Source organism: Bombina bombina, chromosome 12, assembly GCF_027579735.1.
Source record: "Bombina bombina isolate aBomBom1 chromosome 12, aBomBom1.pri, whole genome shotgun sequence".
In the NCBI taxonomy this organism is placed as follows: Eukaryota; Metazoa; Chordata; class Amphibia; order Anura; family Bombinatoridae; genus Bombina; species Bombina bombina.
Window position 1 is genome coordinate 64,811,097 of NC_069510.1, and position 18,247 is coordinate 64,829,343.

Here is an 18,247-nt window from a genome sequence, read left to right on the forward strand (position 1 = left end):
TTCTGCTCGTAGAGTGTCAGAGCTCTCTGCATTGTAGTAAGAGTCTCCTTACCTTATTTTCCTTTCAGATAAGATAGTTTTACGTACTAAATTAGGATTTCTTTCTAAGGTTGTTTCTGATCAGAACATTAATCAGGAGATTGATGTTCCTTCTTTGTGTCCTAATCCTTCTTCTCAGAAAGAACGTCTTCTGCACAATTTGGACGTGGTCCGTGCTTTAAAGTTTTACCTGCAGGCGACTAAGGACTTTCGTCAGTCTTTTTCTTTGTTTGTGATTTTCTCAGGAAAACGTAAGGGACAGAAAGCTACGGCTACTTCTCTTTCTTTTTGGCTGAAGAGTATCATAAGTTTTGCATACGAGACTGCTGGACAGTAGCCTCCTGAGAGAGTTACGGCTCATTCCACGAGGGCTGTTGCTTCCTCATGGGCATTCAAAAATGAAGCTTCTGTGGAACAGATTTGCAAGGCTGCAACTTGGTCTTCTCTTCACACCTTTTCAAAGTTTTACAAATTTGACACTTTTTCCTCGGCTGAGGCCGCTTTTGGGAGAAAGGTTCTTCAAGCAGTGGTGCCTTCGGTTTAGGTTCCCTGTCTTGTCCCTCCCGTATCAGCTGTGTACTCTAGCTTGGGTATTGAATCCCATTAGTAATTAAGATGATCCGTGGACTCATTGTGTCATAAAAAAGAAAAGAAAATTTATGCTTACCTGATAAATTTATTTCTTTTTTGACACGATGAGTCCACGGCCCGCCCTGTTCTTGTAAGACAGGTTGTTGGTTATTATAAACTTCAGACACCTCTGCACCTTGGTTTTTCCTTTCTTTCCTTAACTTCGGTCAAATTACTGGAGTGGGAGGGAAGGGAGGAGCTATTTAGCAGTTCTGCTGTGGTGCTCTTTGCCGCCTCCTGCTGACCAGGAGGTGAATATCCCATTAGTAATTAAGATGATCTGTGGACTCATAGTGTCAAAAAAGAAATACATTTATCAGGTAAGCATAAATTTTCTTTCTTTTTTTTTTTTTGCACAAATTTATAATTAAATATATTTGTTAAATTATGTAATTAATTTGTGCTTTAGATAGCAGAAAATAATATAATATTAGAAAATATTATACTGCCTCCACCCGGCTACTTCATAATGCCACTGAAGAAGACTGATATATATATTATTATTATTATTATCATTTATTTGTATAGCGCCGCCAGATTCCGTAGCGCTGGGTACAGTGATAGGGGTATACAATGACAAGGATTTGTGATAAAATACAAAATATAGCAAAACTAAATAAATCTAGTACAGGAGAAAGAGGGACCTGCTCCGGAGAGCTCACAGTTTACAGGTTTAGGGTGCAGAGACATAAGGTTTGGGGTAGCTTGTTACATTGGTTGTAGTTGCAGCAGTGAGTCAGGCAGTTCATGTATTAGTTTGGTTTGGATGAGGGATGGAGGAGAGATGGTAAGCATCGCTAAATAGGTGGGTTTTCAAGGAGCGTCTGAAGCTATACAAGGTTGGAGACAGTCTTATGGAGCGGGGTAGAGAGTTCCAGAGGACAGGAGCAGCACGTGCGAAGTCTTGGAGACGGGAGTGGGATGTAAAGATAACCGGAGTGGAGAGACGTAGGTCAGAGGTTGATCGAAGAGGACGGGATGTGGAATATTTCACGATGAGAGAGGAAATATAGTTGGGAGTTAGACTGTTGAGTGCTTTGAAAGTTAGGGTTAATACTTTAAATTGTATTCTGAAGTGTATGGGGAGCCAGTGTAGAGACTGGAGCCAGTGTAGAGACTGGCAGGGCGGAGCAGCTGATGTAGATCGGCAACTTAGGTGGATGAGTCTAGCAGAAGCATTCATAATAGATTGGAGGGAGGAGAGGCGAGTTGAATTTAGATGTTTATGAAACTTCTGTTTCATTTTAGTTCTGAGCATGAGCAAATCTGATTCCCTGTTTATCTAGTCTATTCATTTTATACTAAACTCTGGAAGTTTTATGACGACATACTAGATAAGTTTCCTGTAGATACCACAGCCTCCTCGTAGGGCTGTAACAGGAAGTAATGGACACTGCACAAAGGAAGTCTTTAAATAAATAAATAAATAAATAAAAGGTAAAATCAATTTAAGTAGTTGAATAATACATATTGCAGTGATTTATATTAAGTATAAGCCACTGATTATTGCTTTTTTTATTACTACAATGAAACAGACTGTTTAATAACCCTTCAAAGAAACCTAAGATACAGAATGTCTTCCTTGTTGGCCTCTATAGGGTGCATTGGGCAAGCACAATTGTTTCTCAGAAACAAACTAAATAAATAATGTATATTGCAAAGTCTTTTTTTTTTAATTATGCATAATATCTGCATATGATATTGGTTTGTGATTGGTTAGCAAGGATTGTTTGGTTTTGGGGAACAGGGAAATCATTTATTTGACAAAATGATTCTCAGATATAAAGGTTCATAATCATGTAGTTTACAATCTGTGTTTAAAGGGACATTGTACACTAGATTTTTCTTTGCATACATGTTTTGTAAACGACCCATTTATACAACCCATCTGGGATTGTTTTTGTAACAATGTATAGTTGTGCTTAGTTTTTAATAACATTGTGATGATTTTCAGACTCTCTTTTTTTTTTTTTTTTTTTTTTTTTTAAATCTTTATTTAAGCTTAGCCATTCAAAACACAAAAGAAATTACCAAATTCTGAACATGGTTACTGTCACACAGGACAGCCAAGATTTCAACAAATGAAAAAATGTCTCAAATGAAATGTAAATAATTCACTTATAATACTAAGTAAAACAAAGTTTTCGGCCTATAATTTGGCCATATCCAGAACTCCACATCAACTAACATCATAATGGCTAATATTTTATAAGCATGTAAACAACAATTAAGACACCATGAAACAAAAATAACCCTATAACACAAAAAACAATAAGAGAGAAAGAAAAGAGAAAAAAAAAAAAAAAAAAAAAAAAAGAGGGGAGCCCCCCCCCCCACACACTAAATCAAATACACTAGGATATATTGGTATCTTATAAAGTATCTATAAACCCCACTTAATCTATATCACGAGCATTCTTAAGCCACGTCTCAGGAAATACCTGCAGTATAACCAGCTCTGCAAAACTCACCGAGGACAGAAATGGCAATAAGATCTGCTTCTGGAGACTAGGAGTGTAGGTTTTAATTACCGGCGCCCAGCCTACCAAAAATTCTCTAATTCTTTTTTCAGATACCTGCTGCAAATGAAAGGATTCGGAAATGATATGAGCTTGGATATCTCTCAACACTGAGGGGAGAGAGGGGGGAGACTTTGACATCCATTTTTTGAAGATATTATATCTCACCGTCATTACAATAGTGTTTACGACCCGCCGAGTAAGGCTAGTTCCCTCCTCTGTAAAAAGTAACACTACATCTTTAAAGGACAGGGAAATAGTACTTTCGAATACTCTGTTATACCAATATTGGACCTTCTGCCATAGTTGAAAAATTTTAGGACAGGTCCATAACATATGACAGATATCCTCCCGGACATACGAACAGTGTTCACATATAAATAGTTTACCAGGGTAATATTTAGCTAATGTTGCCGGAGAATAATACGAATTGTTTAATAATTTTAAGTGAGATTCTTTCCAACTCTCTACCACCGGGTATCTGGCCACTGTCGCCAGGCTTTTGGATATTAACTCAAAATCTAGAGCTGGGAAATAGAATCGCCAGGATTGACTCAATTTATCCTTCTCTCCTATACCTTGTTTGGAAAGCATAATATCATATAGTAGAGAGATTGATGCATCCCCTCCAATAAATTTTCTGATACAGATCTTGATCTCGGGCCACTCCCATCTTCTAGTCGCATACCAATTTTGGGCGCAAAGAAAATGGCGAATTTGAAAATAAGCAAATCGATTAGAACTGGGTAGAGAGAATTTCTCCCTAATGGTCTCCCATGGGAGTATCTGTAGATCATTATCGAGTAGTTGATACAAATATTCAAGCCATCCAAACCTGAAAACATTTATGATCTATTCCTGGTCGAAAAAGGGGATTCCCTCTAATAGGTAAATAGTCAGAAAAAGAAGGGTCTATTTTAGCCAGTTTACAAAATTTATGCCATATCACCACTATATACCTAACTGAACTAAGGGAGGATACCTTCGTCGGTAAAGCCTTCAGCGGGCAATGCAAAAGCGCAACTAAGGACCATGGTTTAACCATATGCGATTCCAACTCATATGTAGTAACCAAGTTGGACTGAGCAATCCAATCCAATGCTATTTTAATCAGGGCTGCCCAATTGTATAATTTAATACTGGGCAGAGCTACGCCTGCCTCTATATATTTCTGGGTTAGCCTATTAATCGATATTCGGGGTTTCTTCGATTTCCAAAGAAACTTCGAAAACCAAGAAGATAAATTCTTCAAATCCCTATTGAGTATCATAAGAGGTAAATTCTGCAGATAGTAAAGAATTTTAGGGAAAATTATAGATTTGATTAGGTTGGCCGAAGCTGATAGCGATAAAGGAAAAGCCGCCCAGAGCTTAAGATCCTCCTGAATTTTCTGAAAAAGTGTCCTAAAATTGGCCTGATACCACTGTTTCGGATTTCTATTAATTTCTAGCCAAAGATATTTAATAGCATTGACATTACGAAATAGTGTATTGGGGCGCTCCCTATGCTGACGCCCGAGCCACATCAAGTCACTCTTCCCCATATTAATCTTATAACCCGCAAATGTACTAAAAAGCTTTATCGTGTCAACAATTCTCGGGATGATAACTGATGTTTTATTCAAAAATAGCAAAATATCATCAGCATAGAGGAGAATTTTCAAGTTCTGCCCACCTAACGGGATCCCGGGCAGGACCTCTCGCAATCTAATCGCCAGTGGTTCTAGGACAATATTAAACAAGAGAGGCGAGAGAGGACATCCCTGCCTTGTACCTCTCTGCAAGCGAATCCCGGGGGAAGTCCTGCCATTCACTAGCAAATAAGACACCGGATTCTGGTATATTTTGGCAACAAAATTAAAAAAACTACCCCCAAAACCAAATCTCGATAAAGTCGCAAAAAGATGTCTCCAAGAGATGCAGTCAAACGCTTTGACCGCATCTAAAGTAAGGACCGCTATGTCCTTGAATTCCGGCTTCTCTTCCGGTTGCTCTATATTCCAGGTATAATCCACTAAGGTTGTTAGTTTTCTTATATTTTTAGAGGAACTACGGTTTGCCATAAAACCCACCTGATCCACATGGATCAGCCTATCCAAACATGACACTAATCTCTGGGCTATAATGGAAACTAAGATTTTATAGTCCGCATTGAGGACAGAGATAGGCCTATAGGAGGCTGGATCCTCCGGATTTTTCCCTTTTTTTAAGATCAGGGAGATGTTGGCCGCGGCGAAGAGAGAAGAAATAGTGTTATCTGATATATAATAATTATTAAACAATCTCTCTAAGATGGGTATAACCTGATCAGAAAGACTTTTATAAAACTCAGACGGAAATCCGTCTGGACCCGCCGCTTTGTTGAGTTTGGCACATGCAATAGCTTTACTTATTTCTTCCACCGTAACTGGTGCATTTAGCACTTCTAACTCCTCTTTTTGGATTTTGGGAACTGAAATAGAGGACCAAAATTCCAACTGATTGTCTAGACTAAATTCCCCTTCAGAATATAAATGCTGATAAAATCGGAAAAGGTTCCGGAAATTTCATCAATATCCGAGGTACAACCATCTTCTGTCTGTATTACTGGGATAAGATTCTTCTTGTTCCTAGCTTTAACCAATCTGGCTAAGTGTTTAGCAGAGCTACCATGAATACCCCTAAACCGCATATTAATTTTTGTCTCCTCTTGCTGGGGTTTTTGTAGCAGGAAGGCATCTCTTTCTCTTCTGCTATCTATATAAACGTCCCAATTAGCCTTAGAACGATCCCTGCAGTATTTCTCAAAGGCATTTCTAACTTGATTGGACAGCTGAATATCCCTACACCGAGCTTTCCTATTCCTCGTGACCATATACCCCTTAATATCACCCCTTAAAACAGCCTTGGCCGTCTCCCAAAAAACCTCGATTTTATACAGGTGCCCCGAATTGAACCCACAGAACTCCTTCCACTTAACTAATAACCAGGACAAAAATCTTGGATCGTTATAAAGATACCTCGGGTAGACAAATCTGGGAGATAAAATATCCCTCCTATCCTGGAAAAAAATACCTAAAGAAATGATAGCGTGGTCCGACACCAAGATCTCACCAATCTCAGCTTCCATTTTTACCGCTGGTAGGGACTCTGCAACTAAAAATAGATCTATGGGCTCTGGATTCGCATGTAAAGTTCTGAATATCTGGATTCAGCCTGCGCCATATGTCATGAACCTGTAACTTCTGGCAGAATCGTTGGAAAAGTTTTGCGCTTCTCCTATTCTCTAAAAAATTTCTACCTACCAGCCGATCCAATTCCGGGTGTAAAGTCATGTTGAAATCACCTCCAATGACCAAATTTTCTTTTACCAACGGAAACAATTTACCCTTAATCTTGTCCCAAAATTTCCTATCGAATTTATTAGGGCCATAAATATTACAGAGAACAAATTTTATGCTATTTATAAAAATGTGCAAAATAATGAATCTGGCTTCTGGGTCCACTTCTGTCTGAGTAATCCTATAGTCTAGGTTCTTATTTATGAGAAACACTACCCCGCATTTCCTAGCTCCAGCGTTAGTGGAGACCACCTCACCTACCCATTTAATCTTAAGTTTTTTAGCCTCCCGTTCTACTAGGTGGGTTTCCTGGAGGAAAGAAATGCCGGGTTTATGTTTAGCTAGGAGTTTTATAATTAATTTGCGTTTAGCGGGTGAAGAGATCCCCCCCCACATTCCACGACGTTAACTTCAATTCCATGTACTACAATACGATAAAAACCCTAGCAATCCTGAGGAGGGGAGGAAAGCAGGAGGGACAAAAAAAAAAAAAAAAAGAAAAGGGGTGGGGGAATAAAAAAACATGTATAAGAGTACCTGAAACAAAAGCGAAACAAATTTTAAAGTACCGAACCATACTTATGTAATCTGAGGTGAGAGGGAATGAACTAGATCTCATTTATCTTTGAGAAACTCTTTCACCTCCCCCACCTCCGTAAAGACTAGGCGAGCTCCCCTGTACTCAACTATTATTTTGGCCGGATAAACCATCCGCGCATTGATTCCTTTATCAATAATTTGGGTACAGAGGGGGGCCATTATCCTTCTCTTCGTCGAGGTTTCAACAGAAAAATCCTGAAACAGTAAAACTTTACTATTCCCAAACATTAGAGGTTCATGCAGCTTCTTGAACAGTTTCATCATTTCAATTTTATCCTGAAAATTCAACACCTTGCATATACACATCCTACTCCTACTGTGTCCTGTACCTACATTTTTTTTAACCCCAATTCTATGAGCTCTCTCAATTATAATCGGTAACATTGATTGTGGGACACCGAGTTTCTGCGGGAGCGTGACCGAAGCGAACTTCAGTAGATCTTCAAACTCCGCTTCTTCCGGGAGACCCACAATTCGAATGTTGTTACGTCTCGCCCGGTCCTCAAGGTTTTCGAGACGGCCCTGAAGATTGGTGATTTTAATATCCTGTTGGGATATTATATTTTCCTGCGTGCTAACTTGATCTTCCAGGTCAGAAATCCTGTTTTCTGCCTCTTGCATTCTATGTGCGAACTGTCTTACTTCAACTGACAGGGCAGTGATCTCAGATGAAATAGATCCTAACTCCTTTCTAATTAGATCAAATTGCGGTGAAAATAATTCAGACAGCTGCGAAAATAGTGAGTGAGAGTCCACCAAGTTGGTCACAGGTTCTACTGAAGTATCTAAGCCGAGCTCAGCGGCTTTAGCTTTTTTATCCTTGGCTTTGACCGGCATTTTGGGAGAAGATTTCCCTTGCAGAAACTTATCCATATAACTTTATGTGGAAAAGCGCTTGTCCAGAAAGAACACACGTGGGTGGAGAGAAAAAAAAAAAAAAAAAAAAAAAAGGGGGTGAAGGGGGAAAATACACACGTGGATATAAGGGTAAGGGTAAAAAACCTGGCCCTCCTGTGACAACAAAGATAAAGCCCTAGGAAACCCTAGGGGATTGTAGGTGCAAACAGTGAAAAAGTGAGGAGAGAGAAAAAAAAAAACAAGCCACACAGTGCAAGATCTGAGGGGGGGCCCATGCCCCTCCTTGGTTAAGTGGAAATAGGGCCCATACTTTTTAGGAGTATGCGTCCACGCATACAAAGTGTATAGAAAGGGGACCAGCAAAAAAAAAAAAAAAAGACCCCTTTACAAAAGAAACATTATATGAATGAGTTAATACAACTGCCACGAAAAATTCAACTCTGACCAGCCCGGCAGAGCCCTCTAATAATTTTAATTTCAGAAACTGCCTTTAATACTTAACAAGAAACCACCCTTGTATCAGAGGAACAATCTCTCTACCGACTTTACCCTTACACAAATACAGCCTAGCCTGATTTTAATAAATTTTTGTGCCCTGGAACTAATTAACCATGTGTCTCATACCATAATTAAACAGAGAGCAACCTTTAGAGGGAAAAACATGAATTGAACTAGGTTAAGGATAACCCTCCTATCGAGAGAGTGTGTCTGCCAATAAAGAACTATACACACTTCACTCTCCAAACAATAGTTTAAATAAAGAAGGCACTTTTTCAAGAAAAAGACAGTGCAACAGTCATTCATTACCCAGGTAACTTACTGTCACCAAGTCAAGCAGTAGCATTCAAAGATATAACAATTGCTTTACAATGACATCTACCAATAAAGAAAATTTTGAAGCAGAACAAAAACTATGCCATAATACTGATCAATGCAAGTAACATTAATGTTGTGGGTCCATAGACAGCCGGGTCAGTCTTTCTCTAGCTATCTTGGCAAAAGAAATTAGCTTAAGCGGTCTCCCACATAAAGAGTTATAATTCTTCCGCCAAAAAGCTTCCTTCCAAAGCCTCCTTCAATTTTACCAGGCAGTAGTCAAAGTAAACAAAGTACGATCATAAATTTCCCACACACACTAGTCCAGGACCATTTCTCACAGGAAAATGCAACTTATTTTAGCACGGCATTAATACTCTGGCTAGGATGGAGTGTCACTGCTACAAGCCAGGCTCTCTGAACACCACAGCCTTATAGGGCTAGATAGGGAGTATAGGCACTAAGAAACTTTTGCGGATAGCCAGATGCCCAAGTGACATCAACCAGGGCAAAAAGTACACATAAAGTAACCTGTTTTCCAACGGTGATTCTCTTGACAGCCTGAAATAAAGCCGGCCCGCCTTCTTGAAGAAACTCGGCTGCTGCAGATTTCTGTGTCACAGTCTCGGCTTTCACATAAACATAGCCGGCACACCGGGGATCAAAGGCATCTGCACAGAAGCTGCACTGCTCCACTACTCCTTTCCACGCTGTTAAACTCCCCACCAGGGGGGGATGACCGGTAATCCGGGACCAAGCCTTACAGTGAAGCAGCTCCGTGTGTGCTCCGTCGCTTATGCTGTGCTTGTGTGTACTTCCAGCCTCGCTCCGGCCATCTATCTATTTACCCGCACACGGGTCTTTTCAGCGACATAGAACTTCCAGGTTAACTCTATTTTAGGGACCAGCCTTTCAGGAACAATGCTATCCCCGAGCTCTCCTTCTGGGCACCCCAGCCCAGTGTAACGTAGCACCAAGGAGTTTGTTTCTAACCCCTGTAACGACAGGTTGCCGAGCCACAGGACTCACTTGAAAGTCGCCAGCGTATTCCTCCTACACCCCTTTCCAGGTGCAGCTTGCCAAAAGCAGCAATAAAAAATAACCAACTGCGGTACAGTTGGAGCCGTGACCGGCCACTGTAGACTTCCCTCTCTCGCACAGGTCTGACCCCTGCCGAGCGCCACACTCCAAACCTGGGCAAGCTTCCAGGTAAGTGGCTGGGAGCTGATGGTGTCGGCGTCCTCTCACCACACCGGCATGCAGGTAATCTGCACAACTCCTCCCACCGGAAGACCTCATTCTTCAGACTCCTAACCAAGCCCCAAAGTATCAGATGTAGACTCAGGTCTGCAAAGTCCTGCTGCTCTTGTTTGTGTAATCTGTCTTTACATATGGGGGGGGGGGGGGAGTGTCTGCTCTCTCTGATTTCCCTACCCCTTTCACTGGGTGTCCCAGCCTAACCTCATCAACGTGCGAAACTTGAAGCTTCCAAGTACGTTTTTAAAAGGTTTTAGACTGGATTTTTATATCAGCATAAGTGCGTAATCGTCTTTATAGTACTGTCTATTACATGCAGTTACAGAATAATGATGCCTGGATGCTTGCTAATACTTATCTATCTTTTGTTTTCTTTATCTTCTCTTAATTTGTCACAAAATAAACCTATAATCACTTAATTCCATAACATATACAATTTAAAGGGACAGTCTACACCAGAATTATTGTTTTAAAAGATAGATGATCCCTTTAATCCCATTCCCTAGTTTTGTATAACCAACACAGTTATATTAATACACGTTTTACCTTGTATCTGAGCATCTTCTGACAGCCCCTGATCACATTACTTTTTATTTATTATCTATTGACTTGCATTTTAGCCAATTAGTGCTGTGTTGTGCACAACCCATGGGCGTGAGCACAATGTTATCTATATAGCCCACATGAACTAAAAGTCTCCCGTTGTGAAAAGCGAATTATGAAAAACGTGATAAGAGGCTGTCTGTAGTGGCTTAGAAACAGGCAGAAATTTAGAGGTTTAAATGTTATAAAGTGTATTAAAGGGACACTGAACCCAATTTTTTTTCTTTGGTGATTCAGATAGAGCATGCAATTTTGAGCAACTTTCTAATTTACTCCTATTATTATTTTTTCTTCATTCTCTTGCTATCTTTATTTGAAAAAGAAGGCATCTAAGCTTTTTTATTAGTTCAGATCTGGACAGCACTTTTTTATTGGTGGATGAATTTATCCACCAATCAGCAAGAACAACCCAGGTTGTTCACCAAAAATGGTCCGGCATCTAAACTTGCATTCTTGCATTTCAAATAAAGATACCAAGAGAATGAAGAAAATTTGATAATAGGAGTAAATTAGAAAGTTGCTTAAAATTTCATGCTCTATCTGAATCACGAAAGAAAAAATTTGGGTTCAGTGTCCCTTTAATATATCAATGTTGGTTGTGCAAAGCTGGGGAATGGGTAGTAAAGTCATTATCTATCTTTTTAAACCATAGCAATTTTAGTGTTTAGTGTGTCCCTTTAACAATATCTCATCTTTTTTGTTGATTATACAGCATAACAAATTCTATTCAATGATTTGCAAGACAACAGGAAAATACAATCATGTTATATTACCTTATTTGTATATAAAAAAACAAAGGAACATAAAGGGGTGGGGGAGTAATGAAAAATATATAATTATAATGGTACCAGTAATTACAATTGTTGGTCTTAGTCTGCCCCTGCAATCAGCATTGACTATATATAAATCAATACCATTTACTTAACGTGCTATTCTTCCATAGCCATAATAGACTTCTTAAACAGCCTTAAGAATCTGTATTATTTATCTCTCGTTTGTATAGGTCCTCTCTTTAATTTTGATGTTCACGAGGATGTGCGGTTGCTGAGCGATGCGACAGTGGAAAAGGATGAGGTGAGATCTGAGAGGCCTTGTCTTTTGTTTGCTTAGTTCATGGTAACTGGACCACGTGGGTGAGAAAAATATCACTATCGCTTTCTAGTCCACAGAATATGATACTAATCAGGGAAGTTAAGTGGTAAGGGGCTAGGAAAGTCGAAAAAGAAGTTAGACAGAACTTTTGAAAAAGTCCTCAAAAGTCCTGTCTAATTTCTTTTTCGACTGTTGGAAGTGTGTGAGGGGTGTCCCCACCTGACGCCGAGGTATCCAACTATCGGCCGGGACCTTTTTGGTGGCATTTTCCTCTGGGATCTTCCCGCAGGTTTTTTCATCTTCAGCCCTGCTGTTTCTTCTTCATATCCTGAGATGGAATCCTCCTAATCAAGGCCTTTTTTGCCATCTGGGGAAGAGAAGTCACAGCTCTTGTATGTATGATTATATACTATATCCTATAGTATATACTACTTTTTTGATAATTGTATTTTTTCCTCACTTCAATTTAAATTGATTTTATTCTATTGCTAATAAAAGTTAATAGTTTTAGAAATGGTTGCACCCTATAGCTCCCTTTCCTAGCTCCTTACCCCTTAACTGTATCCGGACTGGGTAGCTCCAGGGGATCCACTCAAAGACCCTTGTTATTTCTACTGTTATAAGAATCCTGTTTTTGCCCCTCGATAGTGCCACTCTGTAGTACTCCTTTTTTCTACTAATCAGGGAAGACAATGACCAGTAAAACAACTTTGCAATATACTTTCATTATTTATTTTGTTTAACCCCTTGAGTGCTAACGACGGCTCTGAGCTGTCGCAGAGTTTCCCACTCAGGTGCTAACAACGGCTCAGAGCTGTCGCTAGAACTCTCCCACCTTGAGGGAGATCTGGGGGCTCCCACCCGCTCGCCGGGACTTCACGTTTTGCGCGGTGACGTCATGCACAATGACCTGATGACGTCACCGCACGACTTTATTGAAAAATGACAATGACAAGAATAGGGAAAGGGGGCATGCTGCTTAGAAGCCTGTATGAGTAGGCATCTAAGCAGCTACAGATCCCCAAGACCCGCCTAACCTTTTCAACGGTGTAAGTCTTGGAGATCTGGGGGGAAAAAACTGCTTTCATAATTCAGATAGAGCAGGCAATTTTAAACAACTTTCTAATTTACTCCTATTAATTTTTCTTTGTTTTCTTGCTATCTTCATTTGAAAAGCTGGAATGCAAAGCTTGGGTGCCGGCCCATTTTAATTTCAGCACCCTGGATAGCGCTTGGTTATTGGTGGCTACATTTAGCCACCAATGATCAAGAGCAACCCAGGTGCTGAACCAAAAATCGTCCGGCTCCTATGCTTACATTCTTGCTAGCAAGAGAACGAAGATAGCAAGAGAACGAAAAAAATTTGATAATAGGAGTAAATTAGAAAATTGCTTAAAATTACTGCTCTATCTGAATAATTAAATAAAAAATTGAGTTTACTATCCCTTTAAGTGTGTTAAAATGACATGCTTTATCTAAATCGTGAAAGTTTAATTTGGACTTTCGTGTCCCTTTAACAGTCCAAGAGTAGTAGAAATTGCTCACCCTGGATTTATGTGTGTGTAATATTTTTAATCCAAATGCTCCAGTAAAGTTTGTAAAGTGACCTTTGGAATTTTTCTTCTAATCCACGTTTAGTCTCATGCTGGCAAAGTTGTACTCCGTAGCTGGTACGAGAAAAACAAGCACATATTTCCAGCAAGCCGGTGGGAACCATATGACCCGGAGAAGAAGTGGGACAAATACACGGTAGGTGTAATATTCTGTCCTCTTGCCCATCTAGGTATAAGTCAAAATGCCCTGAGTAGTTTTTAAGGGATATCACAATCCAAAATGTAGTTCTCCAACGAACAATGATCCTGCAATATGGCACACAATGATCGCTTGATATGTGCAGGAACTCATATATGTCTGTCTAGTTGACCTCAGATAGGATATTCATGCTCAAGAGGCATGTCTCTAGATTGCAAGAGGAGGCAAAAGAATAATACATTTTTTATATATGTGTGTTTGTGTGTGTATATATATTTTATATATATATATAATCCTACTATATTAAACAAAACAACCTATTCATATTGGCAGTTATTCATGTGTTTAAGACATACCTGCTGTGAAACGGATTTGGGCTAGCACAAAAGAACTCAGCAAAAATAAACACATTTTGGTTCTTGTCATCTGTCCTATAACATCAATGTATTACTACTAAGACATTCTCAATCCATGAGTCTAGAATCGGCCCTTAGATAACCTACATTGCCTTTACTTATTAATGGAAACTCCAATATGCTTGACATTATTTATTCTGACATAGTGCTAAAGCTAGATGCTAGTATAATGATTGTCTGTCTATATTAAATCAGATGTATTCTACTAACTGATGCACATATCCCTACCACTTATTTATATTTATATATATATATATATATATATATATATATATATATATATATATATATATATATTTGTTATGTATATATTTTTTTAATATATATATATAACAACAAAAACCCAACCTGGAAGCAGCTGTCCCTTTAAGGAGAGTGGAAACAGAAAAAAGAAAGGGAGGGATCCCCTTCTCTCTAGCTGTAGGCACCTTCCAAGCAAATTATGGATAAACAAGAGGACATGTAAAGGGACTGGATAGCGCTGGTTGCTTAGAGTGAATATATATTACAAATGATACAATTGATAATTAAAAACATAAATGCATTCTCAAACAAATAGATAAATATAAAAATATTTCATGTGTTGGAAATAAAAAAGAAACAAATAATAATATACAAAAAATAAGGTATATACAAGAGTATAGGTGAAACTGAGATAGAACGCCCCACTGGTGATAATGGGTATGTAAGAAGTGTAAACTTACAAAAACAAACCTCAATCTTATGAGGTAAGTGATCCGCACAGCAAAGGATTCCTCTTATGGTAAACAGCTTTCCTCCTGAGGTGTGAAAGAAACTTCAGTAGATCGATAGTCGATATTCCCTCGGCCTCTTTAAGTATGGTTCCTCTGATAGTATGGTGGAGTTCTCCAGCTATATATATATATATATATATATATATATATATATATATATATATATATGAAAAAAGGCAGTCTTTTTCGGGCGAATATCCCGTCCTTGGGATATTCGCCCAAGGACGCTGACAGTAGCAGGCGGTGTGAGGCTGACAGTAGCAGGCGGCGGCCCATGCAAGGGAGGCCAAGGACAGGATATTCGCCCGAATAAGACTGTATATATGTATATATATATATATATATATATATATATATATATATATATATATATATATATATATACATACAGTCTTATTCGGGCGAATATCCTGTCCTTGGCCTCCCTTGCATGGGCCGCCGCCTGCTACTGTCAGCCTCACACCGCCTGCTACTGTCAGCGTCCTTGGGCGAATATCCCAAGGACGGGATATTCGCCCGAAAAAGACTGCCTTTTTTCATATATATATATATATATATATATATATATATATAGCTGGAGAACTCCACCATACTATCAGAGGAACCATACTTAAAGGGACACTGAACCCAAAATTTTTCTTTCGTGATTCATATAGAGCAAGCAATTTTAAGCAACTTTCTAATTTACTCCTATTATCAATTTTTCTACGTTCTCTTGCTTTCTTTATTTGAAAAAGAAGGCATCTAAGCTAAGGAGCCAGACAATTTGTGGTTCAGTACCATGGACAGCACTTGTTTATTGGTGCTGTCCAATCATCAAGGACAACCCAGGTTGTTCACCAAAAATGGGCCGGCATCTAAACTTAAATTCTTGCTTTTCAAATAAAGATACCAAGAGAATAAAGAAAATTTGACAATAGGAGTAAATTAGAAAGATGCTTAAAATTGCATGCTCTATCTGAATCATGAAAGAAAAAATTTGGGTACAGTGTCCCTTTAAAGAGGCCAAGGGAATATCGACTATCGATCTACTGAAGTTTCTTTCACACCTCAGGAGGAAAGCTGTTTACCATAAGAGGAATCCTTTGCTGTGCGGATCACTTACCTCATAAGATTGAGGTTTGTTTTTGTAAGTTTGCACTTCTTACATACCCATTATCACCAGTGGGGCGTTCTATCTCAGTTTCACCTATACTCTTGTATATACCTTTATTTTTTGTATATTATTATTTGTTTCTTTTTTATTTCCAACACATGAAATATTTTTATATTTATCTATTTGTTTGAGAATGCATTTATGTTTTTAATTATCAATTCTATCATTTGTAATATATATTCACTCTAAGCAACCAGCGCTATCCAGTCCCTTTACATGTCCTCTTGTTTATCCATATATATCAGTATTTTCTCTATCTACACACACACACACACACATATATATATAGAGAGTAAAGTTGAAGACTACTAGTCTACTCAATTTTAAAGATAGGAAAAGGTAAATATTTGTACTCGTCTGGGGCTAGTGGAAAGTTCAAGCCCTATAGTGATGGATAAATAAATAAGCTGACAATTTGCAGTTAGCCATAATATCTGAAGGGACTTATGTGGATTTATGTCTTTGCTGATCCATTAAATGTGATCAAAATATACCCAAACAGAACATATCCTAATATCCCATAATGCTTTTGTTTGCAATATACAGTATATGGCCATGAATTTTTATTGTTATTTGTGTGTGTGTTGTTTTTTCTTCCCAGATCCGGTGATACGTCCAGTGACCTGACCACTGGCACTAGCCCAAAATGCCCTTTTACAAGGAACTACAGTTATGAATAATAAAAGGAAGAAAATAGTCTATATTGTTTTTGACATTGTTTTCATTTTGTGATTTTACAGCCTTGAAACACCTTTGGTTAAATAAAAGCATCTATTTTTTTTTTATTTCATGTTCAATGATCTCCTGTAGAACATTTATCTATTGTCATGTATAGTGAAGAATATTATTTTACGCTGAATTTTTACAGTAATAAATACTTGGATGCCCTTGTCTTTGGCTTATCATTGTGAACAAAAAAATAATGTATAATCAGCAGAAGGTATAGAGGACGCTTGCACCCAGATTGGAACCTGATTGGATACACTGAAGTTTTAGGATTTTGAATACCCCAAAAAATTCCCTGGATCAAGTTGCAGAGTCAACATGGTCGTAGTTTTGGCTGATACGTGGTAAGTGCTAGATCCCCTAGTTTTAAATGGATGTAAAAGTCAAACTTGAATTATACAGGAGGGCACTTCAAATGTGCATAGAAAACGTTATCTAGGGCCGTGTTTCTCAACCGCAGTCCTCAAGTACCCTCAACAGGCCAGGTTTTCATTATAGCTGAACCAGTGCACAGGTGAAGTAATCAGCTGATCAGTAACCATGGTTACTAACCTTCAACGCCCATCAACTGATTATTTCACCTGTGCACTGGTTCAGCTATAAAGAAAGCCTGGCCTGTTGAGGGTATTTGCGGACTGTGGTTGAGAAACAATGATCTAGGGCAAGCTCCAAGGGCTGGCATGGACGGATATTCTGACGGTACCGTCGCACAGAGCATCTATAACAGGGAGTGCATATTTACAACACCAGCAATGCATGCTAGAGTAACGCATATATGCACGATTGTGGGATCATGTGGCATGCACTTCACATGTACATTTTCAACTAATGTTTTGCAAAAAAAATCAATGTTTTATGTTCCTTTATAGCAGTGGAAGTAAATATTTCATAGTTAGAGCTGGATAGGAATTAGAATTTTATTTGTACTATCATTTATATCATGTGAGGTGGCCCTAGACTGTTTTGGTATGTGATGTCATAATGAAACTAAACCTACTTCATAATTTAGTTATTGCTACTGGTTCTATCTTGCTAAACCTCAAGAGACTTTCATATTTCCTGCTGCTTAAAGTGAATGTAAACTAACGAATGTGTGCCCGGTTTTTAATAATCCTATTAAAAACAGAGGCACTTTCATTTATCAAAGTTTACATTTCAGCGTTTTTGTTAAAATACTATGTATATTACAAATATGTTTCTATTCAAAGATGTAATTCATCTATGTGCATTAAAATTTTGACCAGAATCGCCCTTCAATGTGTTTGTTATGCTAGCTGCAGAGTATAGAATGTATGCAAAATTGCTTCTTCTGGTTTCTTTTTGTATGTGAAATAGCTGGTTTGTTTTTTCAAACCACAACCCATTAAAATTAGTTTCTTTCATGTAATTAGCAAGAGTCCATGAGCTAGTGACGTATGGGATATACATTCCTACCAGGAGGGGCAAAGTTTCCCAAACCTTAAAATGCCTATAAATACACCCCTCACCACACCCACAATTCAGTTTTACAAACTTTGCCTCCGATGGAGGTGGTGAAGTAAGTTTGTGCTAGATTCTACGTTGATATGCGCTCCGCAGCAAGTTGGAGCCCGGTTTTCCTCTCAGCGTGCAGTGAATGTCAGAGGGATGTGAGGAGAGTATTGCCTATTTGAATGCAGTGATCTCCTTCTACGGGGTCTATTTCATAGGTTCTCTGTTATCGGTCGTAG

At 38.7% G+C, this 18,247-nt stretch overlaps 1 protein-coding gene across 2 annotated transcripts in view; it reads left to right on the top strand.

Moving 5' to 3' along the window:
* FAM50A (family with sequence similarity 50 member A) overlaps positions 1-16,703 on the top strand; it is a 92,493-nt gene extending 75,790 nt beyond the window's left edge. For both annotated transcript variants that reach the window (XM_053696067.1, XM_053696068.1), the window contains exons 12-14: positions 11,645-11,715; positions 13,372-13,482; positions 16,414-16,703. In XM_053696067.1, the coding sequence (XP_053552042.1) occupies positions 11,645-11,715; positions 13,372-13,482; positions 16,414-16,422 (191 nt within the window). In that variant the 3' untranslated portion in view covers positions 16,423-16,703. The remainder of the gene's footprint in view (positions 1-11,644; positions 11,716-13,371; positions 13,483-16,413) is intronic.
* Positions 16,704-18,247: the final 1,544 nt, after the last annotated feature.